The sequence below is a fragment of the Liolophura sinensis genome, chromosome 7 (genome assembly GCF_032854445.1).
Source record: "Liolophura sinensis isolate JHLJ2023 chromosome 7, CUHK_Ljap_v2, whole genome shotgun sequence".
Lineage (NCBI taxonomy): Eukaryota > Metazoa > Mollusca > Polyplacophora > Chitonida > Chitonidae > Liolophura > Liolophura sinensis.
In genome coordinates, this window is record NC_088301.1 from 56458004 (window position 1) to 56481064 (window position 23061).

The 23061-nt window shown below is 38.1% G+C and overlaps 1 protein-coding gene and 1 long non-coding RNA gene across 3 annotated transcripts; both read left to right on the top strand.

Annotated features, from left to right (window-relative positions):
- The first annotated feature begins 163 nt into the window (after positions 1-163).
- LOC135470480 (cilia- and flagella-associated protein 100-like) lies at positions 164-7147 on the top strand. Its single transcript, XM_064749455.1, is given in 17 exon segments — positions 164-249; positions 886-980; positions 1311-1397; positions 1573-1664; positions 1889-1924; positions 1926-2070; positions 2409-2476; positions 2763-2926; positions 3360-3516; positions 3848-4044; positions 4274-4352; positions 4671-4822; positions 5118-5216; positions 5610-5726; positions 5972-6068; positions 6277-6396; positions 6636-7147. Coding segments are annotated over 16 exon segments (1791 nt in total). The 5' UTR covers positions 164-249; positions 886-916; the 3' UTR covers positions 6753-7147.
- Positions 7148-12652: 5505 nt separating this feature from the next.
- LOC135471397 (uncharacterized) lies at positions 12653-23047 on the top strand. Of its 2 annotated transcripts, none has more exons than XR_010444433.1 (4): positions 12653-12733; positions 15511-16520; positions 18471-18589; positions 22957-23047. It is a non-coding gene; the product is annotated as an uncharacterized LOC135471397 (long non-coding RNA). The 2 variants fall into 2 exon arrangements; XR_010444432.1 differs by having other exon boundaries at positions 15511-15629.
- The last annotated feature ends 14 nt before the right edge of the window (positions 23048-23061 follow it).

The window sequence follows — 23061 nt, forward strand, 5'->3', positions numbered from 1 at the left end:
TCTTTTGGTATAATAGAAAGTGTTACACGTTATTTACCGAAATGCTAGTCGCTGTCGCGTCAAATATTACAATGCAGAATCTGAACAAAAACTACGCACGGACCGCTCCCTGCAAGCGTCAACCCGCCCACGTGACAGTTGCTAGGATACAAATGTCAACTTCAATGGAAGTCAGCTGTCAGAATCACCGAAAAGACCAGTGTGCGCGTAATAGTTGTACCTCGTTTCATTTTCCTGCAGCATTTGAAGGTAAGTGTTTTAATCTCCGCTGTTTGGACAGTAATTAAGCTGCTAGTTACGCTAGTTATACAGAAGGAAAGAGAAATAGGTAAATAAAATAACTGGCACTTCAATGCTAGTGTGTAGGTTTTGGTTGTTCATTCCACTACGGCACTTCACGCGGTAGGCCTACGGGTTAATGAGCAATTTTTTTTTTTTTTTTTTTTTTGCACAGTGGATTATTTAACCTGTGAATAACACGAATAAAACTGAATTGAACACATGTGAGCGTAAAAGGATGCAAAGTAGCGAAAGTAATAAGAGAAAATGAAACATTTTCTGAATGGATACTGATACTGTGATAGAACTGAGGCGAAAATGATTCAACATGCTGTATTCAGTGTATACTTACAGAATATCTGTAGTCGTTTTTTTCTTTTCTCTATTTTATTTTGAAAAACATTTCATTTTATTTGTAGTTACATACCATCATTTTTAATTAGTCTTCATCTGTATTGTTTTTGGGATTATGACTTAAGTCACATGTAATGCGGATTAATTTTCTGTATGGGATTGTGTGGCAAACTGTATATAGTCCTAGAGTTTACTGTAAGTTGGCTTACATGTCAGCATTAGACTTTTATATGCTGACTTTCACTGTTGCAGATTGGAATCTATCAGCACTAAACAACTGACAATGGGTGACACTCCCAAATCCCCCTTGTCTATACAAGGTTCAGATGGTTCAGGCAAGAAATCAAGTAAGTTTTTTTTCTTTTATTGAAGTGTTGCTTACTTCAGATGTCATTATGGTGTTAGAATAATGTACCGGTATGTGTCAGAGTGTTGAAGTTAAAGTTAAGCAGAACTGCACTATGGCAAAAACAGAATATTGCTTATTGCACACTGTAGTTATAATCGTTAACAGAGCTCAGATCTGTCATAAAATGTTCATTTAGGTGCTTAATATCTAAAATTGCATCAGACTGATTGTGTTGTTGGTATATGTATGGTTCGTGCAGCACTAAAATAAGCAATATGTGATTATAATGACTACATGTAATTAGCAGTACATGTTGGTCTTGTTTCAGGACAGGAGGTTGTTTCACGCCAATCGGGGAGAGTGACTTTTCCAAATTCAGCAAAATCTGGATCAAGCAGACAATCTGTCATTTCAGGTGAAGATAAGAATGAGCTCCACTGTTCAATATATACTGGCCTGTCTGTGCGTTGTGGTTCTGTACATCTGATGTCCTTGCAATGTATACTTGAGTCTCAATAAAGGTACATGTATTTGCATTATGAATGTAGGTCAGGAAGTGTAATGTAGAGATAATTATTCGAATTTTCCAGATGAGTTAGTGCCTCCAGGAAATCCTTTTAAGATGCCTCAAGAAAGTGACATTTTCATGTTACGAGACAAGGAAAGACAACGGAAGAAACAGGTATATTTTGTAAAATGTTTTGAAGTGCAGTTGCTACTTAGATCATGCTGCATTAAAATTTCTGAAACTAAAAGGTTATTGGCTGTAAGTGGTTTAAGGCCAAAAGTGTTTAAGTATTAATTGGTCAATACAGTAAAAAGTTGAAAAGGATTAATGACCCAGATATGAGTCACTCTATTGCTTCTCCTACAAATATGTTATTAATTTGCATTATTATTATACAGGAAAGAGTTCGTCAAAGACAGCTTAAAGTTCACGAAAAAAACGACATATGCTTCGAAAATTAATTTTCGCACCGCTGGTATGATTCACCCAGCTGATTCTGAGGAGGACGAAAAAGAAGAAGATTCTGACAAAGCAGTGGCCGTAAAGGATGATCCGCAGTTTACCATTGCTGTTACAAGAGGTAAACACCATATACACATAGTTATCAGAAGTGTGTCAAGACAGCCAAAGTGCAGCTGTTAGTTTTGTCCTCTTTCCTGTTTTTATCACCCATGAATGGAGTAGAGTGCATACATATGCACAAGTTAAGAGAGGTTATATTGGGTATCATAAATCTGTTAACTGTTGTGGAAAGTGGAAGCTTAGTATGTGATCCCATGTGCATCAGTATCCATAAAGGCAATGTGTATACTGGGACTGTTAATAGGGCCAGAGCAATCACGTTCAAAGTCTGTTAGCACAAAAAAAGGATCAAGGTTCAGTTTGTAAATTAAAAATTCATTGTTTCTTCTTGTTTAGATCGTCATGTGGAAAAGGAATCATTGGCTGAGTACATCAACAAGAAAAGGGAAATGTTTTTGGTTCAGGTAGGTAAGAAATCGAGAAAGAATATGTGGATTATCATAATTTGACAATCACAGTTCCCTATATGAAAATTATTGTATTATCTTTATCAGATCCATCTTCTATTAGCATGATTACAGGCAGTGCATGGGGATAAATAAAATTATTAAAAATATTACCCATTAACGAATATTTATTCACAGCATGTTTCCATATTTATATAAATAGTTACCTTGCTTGGTAAATAATATTCAGAAAGTTGAAGAATAGCGTTCAGAAGTGATCAGACAAACTTTGTATGCACCTCAGTACTCCCTTGGTGTGAAGCGAGATGAAATGAGGAAACTGGAAGAAATTGCACAAGCGGAAGAACGCAAACTGGAACTTGCAGAACAATACCTGGAGGAAGATGCTGCCATGTTTGATGAGTTTTTGAAGGAAAATGACAAGAATTCTGTTGAAGCTATTAAAATGTAAGTTTTTCTTCTGTACAATTTTTTTGTTTTATTGCTGGGGCCTTTACTTCTTGTAATACGGACTAGTACAACTAATGTATACCAGTTTCACCACGTCAGCTCACAGACATGACTTACTCATTATTTCAGTTTATTTATTTGTTTTGGGTTTGTCATTAGGACCAGTTCCAACTGTGTCACAACAGTCAGGTTTTTGTGTTGAGACACTAGGCAGAGCCAAGGGGAAATCATCTCCAGCATCTCTGCAGATATCAGACACCTGTCCTGATGTTAGACTGCAGCTGAAAGAGTGGCTGGATTCAAGCTTGCAGTCTCACTGGTCAGGGTTATTGATTTTAGCTGAATCAGTTCAGACCATCTGGTGAATGATGACCTGTGCTTATTTGTACCAGTTCCACATCTTTATTGAGTTCGTGTCCTTCTTATTCAGAGCGGAAGCGGAGACCAAAACAAAATTAGAGAAGGTGGCAGAGATAAAACGCATCAATGCCCAAATGATGGCCATTAAATCAGAAATATCCAAGTATGAGGACACACTCAAGGAATATCAGATGTACAAACGTTTCCTGGAAAGTTTGACTCCAGTGGTATGTGTTCATTTTATCTTTTTCTTAGTTTATCTGCCATAAAGTTTCCACCCACCCCCTTTGGGAACTCTTGTGTTAATGATTTCAAGATGTTAACGATTTTGTATCACTGTCCAGTTTCCAAGAGAATTTATTAGTAATACTTTAGGTCCATCTATCAAACCAAACATATCCAAGGTCTTATAGGTAAGTTATGTTGAGTTAGTCAATATAAAAACCAAACAAATAAATTACCAACTACAGCATTTTTTACAGATACTTGGCCTAACATAAAATAGTTCAGTTCAAAAAGTCTCACCAAGCATTGCACATTCTTTCTTATCACAAACAGGAACTCCAGGAAGAGCGGGAGAAGGCAAGACAAATCAGGCGTGAAGAGCGCAGAAAAGAGCGAGAAAAGAATGCAATCAACAGGAAACCCTCCATTCCTGCTGAAGATAAACCTGAAACACCTGCTGATCTGAAGGTGAAGAGGAAAGTGCCAGGCAGGATGAGCATGATGCACAGGGGATCCATCACTCCTAAGTCGTAAGTGCTGCGTAAACTCTGCACCGTATGTAATATATAAGGTATGCATTTTAGTTAATTTATTGTATGAAACTGACAGAAGTAATATTAATAACAGTTATATTGAATAGCAGTTTCAAAGGCACCCTCCACTTATCTTCCAGCTGGACATCTTGGGGTTTTGCATTTCAGTAAATTTTCCAGTGATGTAAAAATTACTGAAACTATATGGTCTAAATTTATTTTTAAGGAATGCCATGGAAGCTGTTGCAGCAGTTGCTGCAGTTACTCCAGTGCCAGAGCCAGTAGAAGAGACAGACAGTGATGATGTAAGAATGATTATTATAGGTTTTCCCTGTACCTATTTATCTCATGCCTAGCGGGAACTGACAACCATTTGCTGGCAGATTTTCCCTCGTACCAGGACTAAAAAGAATCTGTGATGTTACTGTTCTTTACCCTATCCAATATGACAGAAAAGCTCCACTGCAGTACTTCAGTGTTCTTTCATTTTGCATTTTACTCGCTGTAAAAATAGTAAAAAAACCCCACATTTTTTGGAATCTACAAGAAATGACTTAGATAATGCCTACTTTATTTAATTTTATTTCATTTAAATTGAACAATTACTCTTGTTTGTTTTGCAGGATTTAGACTTATACTTCACAGACAGCCAACAGTTATTAGACATATTTGCAGAGCTTGAGGAACAGAATTTGTCTTTGATACAAAACAGCCAGGAGACAGAAGAAGCCTTGGAGGAAATGAAACAAACAATTAAATTTACAAAAGTGAAAATGTAAGTCTTTTTTGAGTTAATTGTTATACAACATATTTTTATTCTTCATTATTTGCTTTGGTGAATAAATTGAAAGCAAATCAAAGTACTGGTTTCAAAAATGACCATTCTGTGTACCATGTAGGAATGTGTAAATGACCAGAAAGCTAACAACTTCATATCAATGATTTAAGCTTACAAATGTCTGCTATATCTAAGCTGTGTATTATTACTGTTTAAGTGAAAACTGTTCGACAGATCAGTTGCAACAATCTCACTGCTTTGCTTTTTTTATTTTCATTTATTTACTTATCAGGGAAAAAGAAACACAAATATTAAAGGAACAAATCAATAAGCTTAATACAGCAATAGTTCGGGAAGAGGAAAAAGCAGCAGATTTGGAAATGAAATCAAGGTACGAGATTCATGACTTGTTTTGCTTGATGTGCTATGGTACACAAGAAATTTTCAGGTATGATGGTGGTCAGTGATTTACTTGAAGGAAACAAAGTTCCCTGGGTAACCTTAACTATCAACAGATATGCTCACCATATTGGTGGAAGAGAAGCGGTCAGTTTTAAACATTAGATTGCAGGTGTAAAAGTCTACATGAGTGTCATCAACCACTTACCTTCAATCTGCTCATGAAGAATGTCATTGAAATGCTCATCATAAAATTTGTATCCTACATTCAGGCCCGCAGAGGTGTAAAGTTGTCAGATGACCTAAAAACTGCCCTGTTTTGTGAATGATAGAAATATATATTGATACTGAAAACACATAACATTTTTGTCTTTTAACTTTTCAGAATGTTTAACTATGGAGAATTTAAAGCCCAAGACCAAGAAATAATGTTACAACAGCTGAATAAAAAGGTAGAAGCCGTTTACAGAAGTTGCATTGGTGACAATGAAGCCAATATCAGGTAAGTCTGTTTGGCTTAATGTGTTGTAATTATTGAATTAATTCATTTTTAAAGGTTAGCAAATATCATTTTTTGGGGAACTTACAAAACTTTTGCTGATTATACAACCAAAGGTCAGAACTTGCTGAGTTAATCGCAGTTGGGGAGACAACTCTGGCTTTTGGATGCACTAGGGGGAGATAGCCCTATAAAGCTTATGTGACGGCAATATGTGTTGTACTGATGTTTAAACCAATTGCTTTCAGCACTCTTCAAATGTTGACAAACATAGAAAACAGACTTGAGGAACTCTTTGAGCAGATTGAAATGATGCCACAAGACAAAGTTGAGGCTGCTGAGAAGGTAATTTATTACAAAATATATTCAAATAGGTACGGTTATGGGTACATGTGTACTGATTTCACTCTTTTGACTGGTTATCTATAATTCACTTCATATGTTTAAATTTATCAAAAAGTATTTTACACATTATAATGACCAAATTTGAAATATTCTGTTTATACGCTGTTTATAGTTGGATCAAAAAGAATAAATGCTTGTGTACTTTCAGGCCAAAGAAAAGGAAAGGCGTTTGAAGTTCAGGGAAGAGAAGCTAGAGCAACAGCGCATACACCAAGAAGAGAGAGTTAAGAGGGCTTTAGAAAGAGCCAAGGCAGAGCCAAAGAAAACGGTATGATATATAATTTTTAACAATATCTTGGGAAAAAGAACTGACCTGCTTAATTTCTTTCATATTTTCATGTTAAGTAGACTATGGGCAAAGTATCAACGCATATTCTTTTTTAACATGATCAAGAATGGAACACTTGGTATTCTCTCATTCATTTTTTCATTTCAAGTTTTAGAATATTTTTAACCATGATATCACTTTGGTTTGTTTGTTATTGGAGATGTGGTTATATTTTGTAGATGGGCAAGCGACTTGTGTTCAGATCAGAACCTCCTCAGGTGAAGAAGAAAGAGGACAGTGGGGCTGACCAGGCCAGCCGAGAGGAAGAGGAGCTTGCTTACTTCTTCCAGTGGTAGGCTTTAGAGGAACGCAACACGATTGGATTTAGGATCAGTGGACATCATTTGAAGACACACTAATGGAACTGAATGGGCACCAGATTTTTTCTTCTACCTCCTGAAGTGCCCTTTGTGAATTTGCACAGACCAAATATTGAAAAGCGTTGTTAATGAATCGACCTAGCAAGCATCATTTGATTTATCATCTACGGACAGCATTTTAAGATACACAAATGGCACTGCATGGACAATTTTTTTTTTGTTCTACTACTTAAAGTGCCATTTGCAAATTTGTACAAACAAAATATTTAAAATGTTGTTAATGATTTCACCTAGCACAAGATACATGATTACTCAATATATTATTGCAAATGTTGACTTTTTAAAAATACATATATATATATGACATCAAATGAGTTAGTGTTTGTCTTGATTATTTACAAACAATGTTGCTGCATGCTTGTCAGAGAAATGTACAGTTGCACACACACATACATATTATGTAGTTTGAAAAAAAAATTTGGATGAACATTTAGCTAACTGCTTTTTCAGAGCATTTTAATTAAGTTCATGTATACATGTTTGTTTATGGGCAATCTATATTTACCTAAAGTATGAAAAAGCCAAATTTGTGCTACCCAGCCCTGAACCTCTTGAAGTAATATAATAGACCCTAACAATAAATAAAAAAGGAAGTGAATGATAAAACACAATGAATCATGTATACACTGTAGTTTCAAACATCTGGAAGGTGAAATCTGAATAATTCTAACATCAATGGTATTATAGGTCATTTTTATGGCCTGCAATCATGATTCTCCTAGAACACAGGAATGAGATTGGAAAGGCGAGAATACAAAATTGTTCAGTTGGACCTTAGCATGCCAAGCTAATGAATTTGCGCGAACATTTATAACATGTAATTACACTTTTACACCTACATGGGCTGGTGGAGAATGATCACCCCGTCGTACACCTGGGAGCAGGTGTTGGTTGACGTGAGTTAGTACATTATATTCAGTAATTTGTATTGATATTTCATACATAATTACACACATTTGAGGAAAACAATGAAAATATTTGCTTTTTTGAAGGCTGATAAATATGACGTAGCCTAGCCGTTAAACTATAGATCTCATGACACTCAAAAACAGGCTTTACCGCTGAGTGGGGTTAATATGTTATATTAGTCCCAGCTGATACCAAGTTACCAAAGTAGCCGTAATTGTATGTTATAAAATGTTGTAACCTCATCTTTATATATTATCCGTATTCTTGGAAATTGTGCCCAAAATATAACCTTACGAGAAGTAAAGTGACTGACTTCAAAAACATGAGGATATTCCACGTGTATGGATTTGATTTATTATCTGGCTGCCTCTGCCAACAGTACCCATCAGTTCACCTCGACGCTACTAGACTCTTGCCTTGCCAGTGTCATGAAGTTCACTTTGCTAAGTTTGCCCTTAACTACCATGACGACGTATGTTGTAGAGATATGAAGTGCACTTTGCTGAGGGCTACTTATTAATAAGTATGCTTCGTGAAACCAGTAGGGCCCATCAGTGTACCAATACGCAGGGACTGCTCCACACTGAGACTGCTCCACGCTGGGACTCGTCGCCAAGAACATTTTCTTATAATTTTTTTTTTATGTAAAAAAGGTGTTTGTACTAGAAAGTGTGCTGTGTAGTTTTTGGTGTATTTAACGCTTATTCTATTTTTTTATGAAGGTTAAGGAAGTCGATGCCTCAACAAGGTGCAAGTCTTCTGGCAGATGCTAACCTTTGTCTCCAAACTGTGTATATGTAACGTAGGCTTGACGCGCACAATTTGTACACATGCTGGCTGTCGTAGGGCTGAAGCTAAATGATAGCCCTCAAACAGGAGTTACATTACAAGTGGACATTCTTAAGAGTTAATGAAATCTTGGAAATATGATAATGTAACCGTGGACTCCAGTATTATGAAAATATAGGTCTGGTAGGCCTGCCTGTGGACGAGATGGTTTAAAGGAAAAGAACTTTTAAAAAACGAAGTAGGCTTCACTACATAGACCACTTAAAACTATGCACAAATATACTTTCGTTTATTTTTTTAAATAAAAAAGTGGGCTTCATGTGCCATACGTTTAGGAACTCTGACGTCACAGGAAGGTTTTCCATCTGTAATCTCAACACTGAATGTTGGAAAAACTCTCTTTGCCCATGAGTGAAAGATTACTGAAATAATGTTCCTAAAAATTCCTTCCATCTGGTGAACATCAGGGGAAAAAAAGGTGATGTGAGGTCCTAGATACCGTCAGTTTGGCTCATAAAGGCCACCATAGTACAGATATCATAAAAACACATATTCTGACTTTCTTCTAGTTGTGCCCAAGTTAACCTAGCTATTGCTAGTGTTCAGCTCATTTTTTTTGCACGTATTTCCGAAACACACTTATGGACAGAGCTATAAATTTATTGTATAATTTTGATTTTCCGTGTTATTTAGTTGATATGTTTCCTAATGGCTGTTGAAAATTGGTGTGCTGTTCCTTTTCAGTGTATAGTTTCAGTATGTTAGGTTGGGTATGCATGATATATATGTAGGCTCTAGGCCTACTAAGGTTTCTATGAAATGGTTGATTTTTATTTCTCATTATGCAATTTAGATATAAAAGTACAAAAAAGCGTCACAGCCTTCGTCTTCAGACGTAAAACTGGCGTTAAACTACAGTTTTCTTAATGGCCCAGTGATTTGTCCAGATATAAAGTAATCTGCAGTGGTAACGTCAACAATAACTGTCAAACAAATGTGTGTGGAAAAGAGCCCGAATTGAGGGTGGCTGTTGGTGGGTGCAAACAGAGCTGACCTCGCGTTCCTGGTAAGTTCATCGATGACGTCATTTCCCAAAATTTCCAGATATTGACGGAAAATATGCAGAAAAGGGTTTAGAGGGGTTATTAAAAGATGTAAAATATACCTCAAAAAAGATTTTTTAAAAAATTGTTTAGGCATAAATTTTATCTGAAAACCATATTATTCGTTTTGGAACTCTTTTTGTGTATCCTTTAACAATGTGAAATTCGAAATATAATAGTAGAGCAGCATATGATGTTTGGTATTTCGTTTCAGTTCATCTTTGTAAAAAGTTAAATATATCCTTAATTGCTTTCGGTAGTTTCAGATTTGGATTTAAAAATTATTCAGCTTGGGAGGACATCGGTTTTATATCCGTTTATATTCTTCCATGTGTCTATATGTGGGTGACGCAAAACTTATTTATGTATTTATATGATTGGTGTTTTAAGCCGTACTGAAGAATATTTCACGTATACAATGGTAGCCAGTATTTATATGGTGGAAGGAAACCGCTCCGTGCTCCCCTGAAGGAGGGGGGGGGGGCAACCCACAACCATCCGGGGTTGGAAGACCTTCATACGTCGCCTACGGCCGGAGAGGAATCCAGCATTAGCTGGGCCATTGCGCCACAATGGCGCGCTAATGCATTAAGCATTTGCTCTTGTGATACAATATATGACGCATTGCAGATAAGTCGTATCTATGCATTGTGCCTTGCGCATATGGTCAGCTAAGCTCTCCGTGGGAAAGACTGCAGTGTGTTCATACAATCACACGAAAGTGTTTTTCAAAGAATTTCCAAACTAAATCGTTGTTTCGAAATTGATGTTAAGATATAACAATATATTTCTACTGCAACCAGTTATTACTAGGCATCCATCAGACACTCATTGGTCTTGACCAGTTATGTCATTCGCGCTGATTCTAATCCAACTCTGGATGGTTTAACCTTGGCTTCACGTCGGAAATCTGCCGGTGGTTTCCAAAGAGGGTTCTGTACGAGTTCTATGTCCCAGCGTGGAGGTAGTTCTCTAGTATTTACAGAAGAAATTAGAATGACCGATCCCCACGTGGAGGTGGTTCTGTAGTATCTACATGTATACGGGTTATAAATATGACTAGTCCCAAACCTGGAGGTGATTCGGTAGTATTTACACAAGAAATTAGAATGACGTACCAGTCCTCAGGTGGAGATGATTCTGTAGTAATTTCATAAGAAGTTAGAATGATTGGTCCTAACGTGGAGGTGATTCTATAGTATCTATATGGCTATAAATATGACCAGTTCCAGTGTGCAGGTGGTTCTACAGTATATCTATATAGGCGATAAAAATGAATAGTCCTCCTAGTGGAGGTGATTCTGTAGTATTTACACGAGAAATGAGAATGACCAGTTCCCACGTGGAGGTAGTTCTGTAGTATCTATATGTGCTATAAAATGACTAGCCTCAGCGTGGAGATGATTCTGTGATATTTACATAAAAAATTAGAATCACCAATCCAGACGTGAAGGGGCTTCTATATAGTACTTGTACAGGTTATAAAATGGCCAACCCCAGAGTGAAGGTGATTAGAACTGTACGTAGTATTTACATGACCAGTTCTCGCGTGGAGGTGGTTCTGTAGTATCTATATGGGCTAGATCTCGATGAATGACAAGCATCAACATATGTGGAGGTGATTCTATTCTAATAACTAAGTAGTTAGTTCTCACGCGAAGGTGGGTTCATACTATCTACATAGTCTATAAAAACGAACAGCCCCAGCGTAGGGAGCTACTTTATACCAGTAGTAAGGTAAAATTAGCCACCGTCCTCCTCGTGGATGTTGTACCTTATACCTGCAGGAAGGTAAATTAGCCACCGACCCCCTCGTGGATGTTGTACCTTATACCTGCAGGAAGGTAAATTAGCCACCGTTTTCCTCTTGGATGTTGTACTTTATACCAGTAGTAAGGTAAAAGTAGCCACCGTCCTCCTCATGGATGTTGTATTTTAAACTTGTAGCAAGGTAAATTAGCCACCGTCCTCCTTGTGGATGTTGTATTTTATACCTGCAGGAAGGTAAATTAGCCACCGACCCCCTCGTGGATGTTGTACCTTATACCTGCAGAAAGGTAAATTAGCCACCGTCCTTCTCGTGGATGTTGTACTTGATACCTGCAGGAAGGTAAATTAGCCACCGTTTTCCTCTTGGATGTTGTACTTTATACCTGCAGGAAGGTAAATTAGCCACCGTCCTCCTCGTGGATGTTGTATTTTATACCTGCAGGAAGGTAAATTAGCCACCATCCTCCTCGCTGATGTTGTACCTTATACCTATAGAAGGTAAATTAGCCACCGTCCTCCTCGTGGATGTTGTACTTTATATCTGCAGGAAGGTAAATTAGCCACCATCCTCCTCGCTGATGTTGTACCTTATACCTATAGAAGGTAAATTAGCCACCGTCCTCCTCGTGGATGTTGTACGTTATACTTATTTAGGAAAGTAAATTAGCCACTGTCTTTCTCGTGGATGTTGTACCTTATACTTATAGGAAGGTAAATTAGCCATCCTCCTCCTTGTGGGTGTCGTACCTTATACCTATAGGAAGGTAAATTAGGCACATTTTGTATAGATGTCGGGGTAAAACAACCTCCCTGCACCCGATACCAAGTACATGTATAATGTATAGCCCCATAGGCCTATGTAGCCCGTGTCGGGAAAACGGGCCTGGAGAGGCCGTGGGCTGTTGTATTCTTATTATATAGAATACCTTGTCTTATTTATCATCTATCGCCGATAGTTTGATAATTCGGAGAAGCTCTGTAGTAAATAAAATTGAAGTTAATGATATGAGATATACAGTGATATAATCCGTATGTCTTTTTAGTGAACACAAATGTGTAACTATATCCCACTACTTTGCATTTCGCGCCATATGTGTGGTCATGCGCTTTACACCGTCCTCCTGATCAGTATGGAATGACCGCAAATTGTTGGACTCAATCAGATTGTGTCTTACAAACAAAGCTTGGCAGGGCGCCATTCGACCAATCAAATGCCACAATACAAAGCCCAAATTCACTGCACCATAGAAAACGGCAAAACAACAACGACGTGCGTATTATTTACAACATACCTCCAGCAATATTAGGTGCCTGTGTGCAGTATTGGTATGGTGCCGAGCATTTGTAGTTTAGTAATAATATAGTTTTATTAATGCATGTACCTTATAGCATGAGAAAATCATTTGATCGCATTTGGTTCGCCTTTAAACATGTGAATTTCAAACTTTGAAATTCACACCGGGGCTCGGCGTTCATATATATATATATATATATATATATATATATATATATATATATATGTTAGAGTACCCGGTATTCTGGCAATGACCAGTAGGTCATAAATAACATAGAGGTAAATTGACCAAAATGTTGATTTGTCATATGTAGCAATTACTTTAGTTCCCCATTTTTCCACTAGGGGGCGGTCTCTGGTAACTCCTGCCCCAATTTTATCAATGTGTGCAGTATTACGATACAAACAGTATTGTAAACCCCAGTCGTTGTGTGGCTGAGTTAAATGTCCCCACACAGCTTTGTACAGGGCAGGGCTTGATGCATATATTGGGCCTTCCTGGCTGTACGTACATGTAATTCCAAGAGTAAAAATTCATACTTAAATAACTGATACCACTAAAGGTAATACATAACCACATATACTTGTGTCGTGCATCAGATCCCATATTGCTCAGTCTTTAGGTTCGGCCACGGATAGCCCAAACCAACGTCAGAGCACCTTCCATTGAAATACCTGATACATTCTTTGGTACGGCATAAAACACCAATCAAACAAATACAAAAATAAATAAATAAAAACCTGACACAGTTGCCATTGCAGTATGTCACGGCCTTTGAGACAAAAATTACCTATCAAATACATCTCCACGGCCTTTAAGTTTGCAGACACTTATGTTCCTTGTCTATTCAGCTGTTTACAATACAAGCACACATTTGTCATGCACTTTTATGAGAGCCTGGGGTCTGCTTTTACTTAATATGGAACTAACTAAAACATATTGGATGCATTTGATTTTTTTCATACTTGATTATAAAGGTTTGTACTGTATATTACTATCGCAACACTTGAATTGTCATGGTATAGCTGAAATAAGCTGTTAATAGTTCAGTACCATAGTAATTCAATGGGCAGCTGATAGCCTACGGGCTATTCGCTATGCATGCACTTTAGGCCTGTCATTGTTGTATATGTGCAGATTCCTAAAGTTCAAAATACTACAGCACACAAAAGTCATCATATTTGAATGCTACACACATTCTCATTACTTTTCCATGAAAATTTTATTACCTGAAAGCTATATTTTTCAATTTTCATGATAAATCTTCCTGGCTGGCTCTCTCACTTAGGTTAAATTAGCACTTTGTTTTCACCTCCAATACATTAGTCATGTTACAAAAGAGTGTGCTTATCATTGGCTCAGAGCAGCCATGACATCATTGAAGAAGAAATCTGTCATTAGGAAATATTTGGTATTCTCAACAGGCCACTGTGCCACCCCTGTCTGTCAAGTACACAAGTAGTACTACAAACTTTTCCATGCATTTAAAGTGGCACCAAACTCCTCTCCCATCTACTTAACATGCATGGTTTGAGTAAAACTGCATGAAACTTGTCACTGCAGTTTATCATGGGAACGATATGCTATGAGCACAGAATCAAAGTGACATATCTCTATGCTCTCCTGTAGTACTAGTCTACTAGTACTAGTATTGTACATTGTGTCTGAGAGTCCAGGACATCCCTTTTCATTACCGGGTCATTACCATTACCAATATAATTCATGTACAATGCACAGAGTGTATCCCTGCAATCACTGCCCTACACAACTATGTGTTTACTTCAGTTTCAGTTTTGCTTTCAATACGTGTTTACAAACTAAAACACAAATAAATAATATAATCAACACATGTTTAGTACATGTGTATTGGCACGGTAATCTTATAGGTAAGGTTCATTAGTCAGGGCTGTAGGTCACCAGGCCTTGTTCTGAGTGGCTGTATAAACGAACGTTTTATTGACAACTAGGTTCCACAGCAGTGTATATGTACATGTAAACAAATTGTACACCCTATTATGGTAATTCTTAAATTGATGTATTGTTATCAAACATTACATCTATGTTTTGTATTATAAGCTCCTTTATATCAAATTCAATCTGTGGTACAAGCTTTCTGTAATATTAATATTGACCTCGGTTTTGGTGTGCATGTAGTAGGACCATACAATGTGCACTCTCAACAAATGTGCTGTGAAGTTCAGACTGTCAGCTCAGAAGTCACGTCGATGCACATTGTCAAAAATTCAGGCTTGTTTGTACACTTTATTTTTTTGTATGTATAATTCAATTTTATTTATTTGATTTGATTGGTGATTTACACCATACTCAGGAATATTTCACTTATACGATGACGGCCAGTATTAAAGTGTGAGGAAACCGGGCAGAGACTGAGGGAAACCCACGGCCATCTGCAGGTTGCTGGAAGACCTTCCCACTTACAACCGGAGAGGAAGCCAGCATGAGCTGGACTTAAACTCACAGCGACCTCATTGGTGAGAGCCTTCTGGGTCATTACGCTGCGCTAGCGTGCTAACCGACTGAGCCACGGAGGCCCACTGTAGAATTTAAGTGTAGTAGTTTAACTGTGTCTAGTAATGTTAAGCATTTATATATTGTGTATTCTATCACTGTTTTCCTTCCTGGCTGTAACCCAAAGTTTAACTTTATGTACTACTTAAGCTTATAATCAGTTTATCACACACATATGTTCTTTTCTACCGTTTCATCAATTGTTTTGTATTCATGTGTAATTTAGCTGAAAAAATCATTTCAAATTCTTGGCTGGCAAAATAGTAACTCTTGTTACAGGTTATCCCACATGGAGGCAACCAATTCTCTAAGCTGATGTGTCTAACTTCTCAGTATTCACAAGTGGCGGAGCTGTGCAAACATGTCCTTGGAGGGTTCAACATTGACTGATACAGGGGGTAGTCACTTTATTGTTTTTCACCTATTCATCCATATTGTTTGTGCTTCATTTTTGCTTGTTACTTAGTTTGTAAGGTTGTTTGCCTTGTAAGAACATCTTATCTTAATCAATACCCATCCTAAAATCGTACACTCTATTGTAGTAATTTTTAAATTGATGTATTGTTGTTATAGATTACATCTATATTTTGTTCTGGTCAAACGAAAACTTCCTGTGTATTTCACACTTGTACCTGTAATGTGCTGTCAAATATGTCAATTCACTGGAAACAACCTCAACATTCTTGAAATAAGTATTAAGTTATGTTACAAAATTACCACTACACATTGCTTTCAAATTCAGTTGCATAAAGGTCAGAGGTGTGTCAACCACCTGGCAATAATCACTTGTCATTTCTCACTTTGTAATGTGCTGCCATGAGCAGTTATCTGCTGTAAATTTCAGTCACAAACAATAAAATTTACCCCAAGTTCATTTATATCAAATTCAATATGTGGTACAAGCTTTCTGTAACATTGATATTGGCCTCGGTTTTGGTGTGCATGTAGTAGGACCATACATTGTGCACTCTCAACAAATGTGCTGTGAAGTTCAGACTGTCAACTCAGAAGTCTCGTCGATGCACATTGTCAAAAATTCAGGCTTGTTTGTACACTATAGTTTTTTTTTTGTATGTATAATTCAATTTTATTTATTTATTTGATTGATGTTTTACGCCGTACTCAGGAGTATTTCACTTATACGATGGCGGCCAGCACTATGGAGGGAGGAAACCAGGCAGAGAACGGGGGAAGCCCACGACCATCTGCAGGTTGCTGGAAGACCTTCCCACTTACAGCCGGAGAGGAAGCCAGCATGAGCTGGACTTGAACTCACAGCGACCTCATTGGTGAGAGCCTTCTGGGTCATTCCTTCTGGTCATTACGCTGCGTCTAGCGCGCTAACCCAACTGAGCCACGGAGGCCCACTGTATAATTTAAGCGTAGTAGTTTTAACTGTGTCTATGTAATGTTAAGCATTTATATATTGTGTATTCTATCACTGTTTTCCTTCCTGGCTGTAACCCAAAGTTTAACTTTACGTACTACTTAAGCTTATAATCAATTATTACACCCATACACTGTTCGCCAAAATGATGAATAAAATATTTTGTATTTTTGTTCCCAGATGTTCCAAATTTGCACCAGATTTTCCCCAAGATTTTGGGCTACCAAGAAAATTCTAGACAGATTTACCATCTTAGGTTAAAGGGTGGAACCATTTGCAATGTTCAAACCGTCCAGAGAATGCAAAATGGTGAAAGGAATACAAAACCAGAAGATTTTTTGCTTCAATTGTTGAGATTTAATGCGACCATAAGATTCAAATGAAAACAGATGAATCAATGAACTTGACAAATGTGAATGCACAAATAAAGTCTCAGCAACAGATTAAAAGTCTCTAGCAACGTGTGTGACCACCTCTGGCACGAATGAGGGCAAGGAGACGCCGCGGCATGCTATCAACAAGGTTGTTGATGTCGTCAACGTTGCATAGCGTCCCACTCTTCCCTCAGAGCCTGTGCCAATTCTTGCAGGGTTTGAGGTGCATTGTCCCGGACCTTGATCGTATGGCCATGGACATCCCAGGCTATGCTCGATGGGGTTCATGTCAGGCGAACAAGCTGGCCATGGGAGCTGCTCCACACCCTCATCCCAAAGAAATTGTCTGACGACGGCCCTGTGTGGCCTGGCGTTGTCGTCTTGAAGCCGAAAGTTGTTGCCGTAGGGGGGTTGTCTTGCATGTGGCAAGCAGTGTTCCTGTAAAATATTCAGATACACGGCGGCGTTGACGTTTCCTTCCATCACGAAAAGCTCTGTTTTGCCACCCCACACCATCACTGAACTGCCACCACCTTGACGGGACTCCCGGACACAGTCATCATGGAGGTTCTCGTCACGCAATCTCCGAACCCTTTGTCGTCCATCTTGTCCGTGAAGGATGTATCTGCTTTCGTCCGTGAAGACGACGTGACGCCAATGGCCCGACCTGTAACACCTGGGTACCTCTAGCCCAAAGGAGTCGTACTACATGATGTGGAGCAGTCAGACATGGACATGTGACCATCCGTTCTTGCTTGATGCCCTGAATCAATAAGTCGTCGATTCACAGTTTGGCGTGAAACACGAACCCCCATAGTGTTGCCTCCACAAGAGATGGAGACGGCTGGCTGGCATTCTGCGGTTTGTTCGACACAGGTGTATCAGTATCCTATCCTGTCTTGTGGTCGAACCGTGGATGCCCTGTTGACTTTCCTGGCATTAACTGATGTACCTCTCTGACGCGTTTCAGAATCTTAGAGACCGTACTTTGTGATATCCCTGCAAAAGTGGCAATATCGGCCTGTTTAAACCCTTCCCGTCTTAGGGCAACCACCCTTCGTCGAATCGCTAGTGACCGTAGGAGTAGGCATGACACTGAACTTGTATGCCAAAATTTGCGTCCATGAAATAAGGGATGGCCTAAACAGAAGGCGTGTTTATATAGGGGTGAAGCCTTAGAGAAAGTACGAAACTTAAATTGTGTCGCTTTACATGGCTCTCACCGAAAAGCCCTTCCACGTAACTAAATTTTGGCTTCCACTTACATAAAGGGTCCTTCGTAAATAGTTAGGAAGAGCCAATTGTATTGCAGAGAGGACCAAATACTAGTATTTTCCAGAAGTGTAACCTGAATTTATTTTATTCCATCATTTTGGGCAACAGTGTATGTTCTTTTCTACCATTTCATCATTTGTTTTGTATTCACGTGAAAAAATCATTTCAAATTCTTCCTGACAAAATAGTAACTCTTGTTACAGGTTATCCCACATGGAGCCAACCAATTCTCTAAGCTGATGTGTCTAACTTCTCAGTATTCACAAGTGGCGGAGCTGTGCAAACATGTCCTTGGAGGGTTCAACATTGACTGATACAGGGGGTAGTCACTAAACTGTTTTTCACCTATTCATCCATATTGTTTGTGCTTCATTTTTGCATGTTACTTAGTTTGTAAGGTTGTTTGCATTGTAAGAACATCTTATCTTAATCAATACCCATCCTAAAATCGTACACTCTATTGTGGTAATTCTTAAATTGATGTATTGTAATCAATACCCATCTCAACAATTTAGGTTTAAAAATGTTTGGCTATCAGTATTTGTCATACAGTTGTTCCATTTAATGTATTTGCTTTCAGCTTACATATTAATAACTGGGACATACCTAGTATCTTCCCATTTCTTTGGGGTATTATAATCCATGTTAATGTTTTTTGCTAATGCTATTTTCTGCTCACACACTCCCTCAAAATTTTCTTAACTGCATCAATGGGGAACTCGTAAATCTCCTTCACACCTGATTCAAGACAGTCCAGAACGGTGAACTCATTTGTTCTTTCCTTTATTAAGCCACAGTTATCAGTGTACGTGGGCTCATAAAACATATATGAAATACACACGCACTGCAACATCACAGAAGAAAACGGTGCGTTTTACTGTCATTGAGAGCTTGTGTGTAACTGTTCATATATATCAGTGTCAGTCTGTAGCATAAATTTCCCGACCACTTCCCTGGCCTAGGAACTACATTGACCTTGTCGATGTCAAGACACCATACATCAAACCCAGGTCAGGTCATACCAAACATTTTGCACTTGGTACTTGTTGCTGCCTTGTTTGACGCTCAGCACTGACAGGTTACAGAAAACAAACATAAGTGGTTGGACCCAGTGTCAGTCTAATGTCACTGCATGAGGTGTTTAGTGGCATTATTCTTCAGTGGCAGCATGTACTCACCCTGCCACAACACATACTTTATGAGCACACTATATACTCCTCGTCATCATATGTCTTGTGTCCCTCATGACAGAATTTCTTACCTGAAATTGCAGCTTATTTAATGTACCTGATATGATAATATGTATTACCTGTAAGCACTTTTGGCTTCTCCCTCTTTTGTGTGCAGCAGCTTTTGACATGGTATGTATTATCTGTAAGCACTTTTAGCATCTCGCTCTTTTGTACAACAGGCATTGACACTTTTTTTTTTTTTTTTTTGGTTTGCTGCACACTTTCGGCTGTGAGTTGCTACATTTTACTTTTTCTTTTAAGACATGCTCTATTGTCTCTAAATTGGCTTTTATAAAGTCCATGTGCAGCTTTTGAATTCTTTGTTATGGGCACTGATGTCAGTTCACATTGTTTTTTAACAGATGTGCCTATTCATTTGCAGCATTCAAGGCAAGTGTGTGTTCTCTCTTCAAAAGTTTGAGAGAAAAGTTTGTTTTTGGGAACTCATTTGCTGATGAGCAAGTGGCTTGTTTTACTCAGAGCAGATTGTCCAAGGCCACATGTTGCCTGATTGTATACTCAGTCTCAGGGCTAGCAACAAGTTCAAAATTGTCACTCACAAAACACTGTTTTTAATGCAGTTATTTCCCTTGCTTCCTGCCCACACATATTAATAATTTAATAATAATAATATCTTTATTTGTTAAGGGTAGCTCGGTCAGTATACAATGAAACTGGTCCTTCCAAGGCCTTCACAGAGAAAACAATATGTAGGAAACATGTAGAGTCAAATAAAAAAAAATACATCAGTATATATAAAACAAGAGAAAGCATTGTGTATTTTGAAAAGTGACTTACGTTCATACATACAAACAGAGAACAAACCAAATGAGTGGGAGATGACCCCTTTGCCATCCCCTGTTTGTTTTGAACAACGCACATGTGTGCAACAGTGTCACAGGGACCTAGCCTTACGAAAAGGTTTTCCACAGTAATAATAATAATACATGTAAGTATTTAAACAAAATACAAAAAATAAAATAAATGAATAAAAAAAAAAGCACATGTTAGGTTTCAACATATTACAATTAGATTGTAAACAAGTAATGTTAAGAGAGAGATGAGATATTATCTAGATGATTGGTACATTGAAGGCATACATGTATATTCCAGTTGTTGTGTAATTTTAAGTAATGTGATTAAAAACTCGATAGGGAAGGGGCTTCTTTTAAGTGGATTGGGAGGCAGTTCCATAGTTTGATGCCCATACGTGTAAAACTTTTTGTCATGTAATTTGTCCTGCCTTTAGGCAAATAGATATTATGTTGTGTTTATCTAATTACAGTATTGTGCAGTTGTTTGTTTGGAGGGAAATGTTGTTTAATGTAGTCTTGACATTGATTATGTAATGCTTTTTAAATGGTGCAAACAATTTCATAGTTTACAATTTTATTAAAATGCATCCATTTTAGTCTTGCCAGCAAAGTTTTTTCAGATGTGTGTCTGGTTTCTTGTAGAATTAAACCAGCAGTTCTTTTCTGTAAGTTAACTATCGTCTCTCAACTTTTAACTGAACAGTTTCCCCGTAGTGAACAGCAATAATCAAAGTGAGGAAGAACATAACACTAATAGAAAATATCAATACAGTGACGTTTTAGAAGAGCTTTCTTCCTTCGTAGAATCCCTAACGATTTAGAAACCTTTTTACACACATTTTGATTTGTGTGTTCCAGGAAAGATGTTCATCAATATAAATACCAATACCTTGTTCGAATTTACTTCCATCAAGTATAACAGAGAAAGGAACATCTTTGATTAACTGCAGCCGTTGCCCGGAGCCCAGTATCATGTATTTAGATTTTTGGGGGTTAATGAACATGAGGTTTTTGTAGCGCCAGTCCATAATATAATCCATACCGCTGTTAAGATTGCGCTCAGTGTCAGATTTATTGCCTGAGGACCAGTACATAGTTGTGTCATCAGCAGAGTTGTCAATAGAATTGCCACTGTCTTTTAGAATTAATGGTTGATCATTTATATATGGATTGAAAAGTGAAGGTCCCAGTATGAGCCAGCCTTGCGAGACACTGCCTTAATATCCTTAGTATTAGACATTTCTTCTCCAACAACAACCTTTTTTTGTGTGTTAGATAGGTATCACTGGAAGAATGTAAGAGCAGCTGAGTGAATTGGTATACTTCAAGTTTTTTAAGTAATATATCGTGATTAACAGTATCAAATGCCTTCTTGAAGTATAAGTTCCAATAACTTCAACATTATCTGTTGCCATAAGCAGTGTCCAACCATTTTCACCAATACAGTTTCACAAGAGTGTAAGGAGGGTGAAAACAACATTTATTTTCACTTAGCAGTATAAAATTTGAAAGATACTCCTATTACCTGTTATGTACATGTCTTTCAATGATTTTTGAAATAATGAGTAGGACAGATATTGGACGACAGTTTTCAACTTTGGACCCCCTTGGTGAAGTGAGATAGCTTAAGTAATTTTCCATATCTCTGGAAAAGAACTGGTTATAACACATTTGTTCATGGTAAAAGTTTTTGAATAATAGGGGCAACTGAGGTGCATCATTGACATTGCTTAAGCAACTGGCCTTATTTTGATCAAGGCTTAAAAGGTATTGTAAACAGAAACATACAAGATATTTGGTATGGACTAAAAGGTATCACAAGGAACTTTTTCCTTGACTTGTTCCCTGAGTTTTTCAAGTCTTTGAACAAAATTATCCTTGTTTATATTATTAATATCTATCAAATGCTACATTTGAGAAAAAGGTACATAAGGCAAATTTTAGCTGGATCATTTATTAGATTGCCATCCTCATCAGTCATAGCAAAATACTGCTTGCACAAACTGTGATCTCCCTGGTAACAGAGGACGATGGCATCTGTTACAAAAGTCAGGTTTCTAGTGACATCAAGTCACCTAGGCCTCTGTGTGCTCACTGTATCACCTAGATGCAAGTTCATCCACTAAGCCAGTTTCCATTTTTCTTTCCCTCTGCTGTCCTTGTGGGGAACACGTCGTCACTGAACGCCATAGCTTTCACCTTGCTGCGATGGCTTTTTTCCCAAGTGTTCTGTATCCAGGTGGTGCACTGGCTCAGTTGTCGTAATGCCTGCAGCACATTGGTCCATGGCTACTGCGTATAATGAATTGTCCGCATCGGTTATGTGTTTCACCTCAACCCCTTTGTCAGTCACCTTTGACATGTAGGCGTGGTCATTTCTAGGTTAATTGGATCAGGTTGTGGTAACGGTATCGCTGATCTCCTGTAAGACCTGTATTATCTTTACCATCGATGCCTGGTTGACTAGACTGTCTCAAACTACATTGCTTGCCCCCTGCAATGAGCCAACAGAAGGCATGCGTGTTGTGGGTGTTCAGTAACTGACCCATTTCCATTGCTTGTGTAGCTCATTCCAACATGCAGATGACGTTTTCATCTTCTTTGCATGATTGTAACTTTATGGTACAACTTTCCGCTTTTAGAAGAGAAGCTGCACTCAGCACAGACAAGCCTCTCTGAGACGCACACACCCCGAGGCACCTCGCTGTCCAGATCCCCGTTCAGCCCTTTAGGACAGTTTGGAGTAG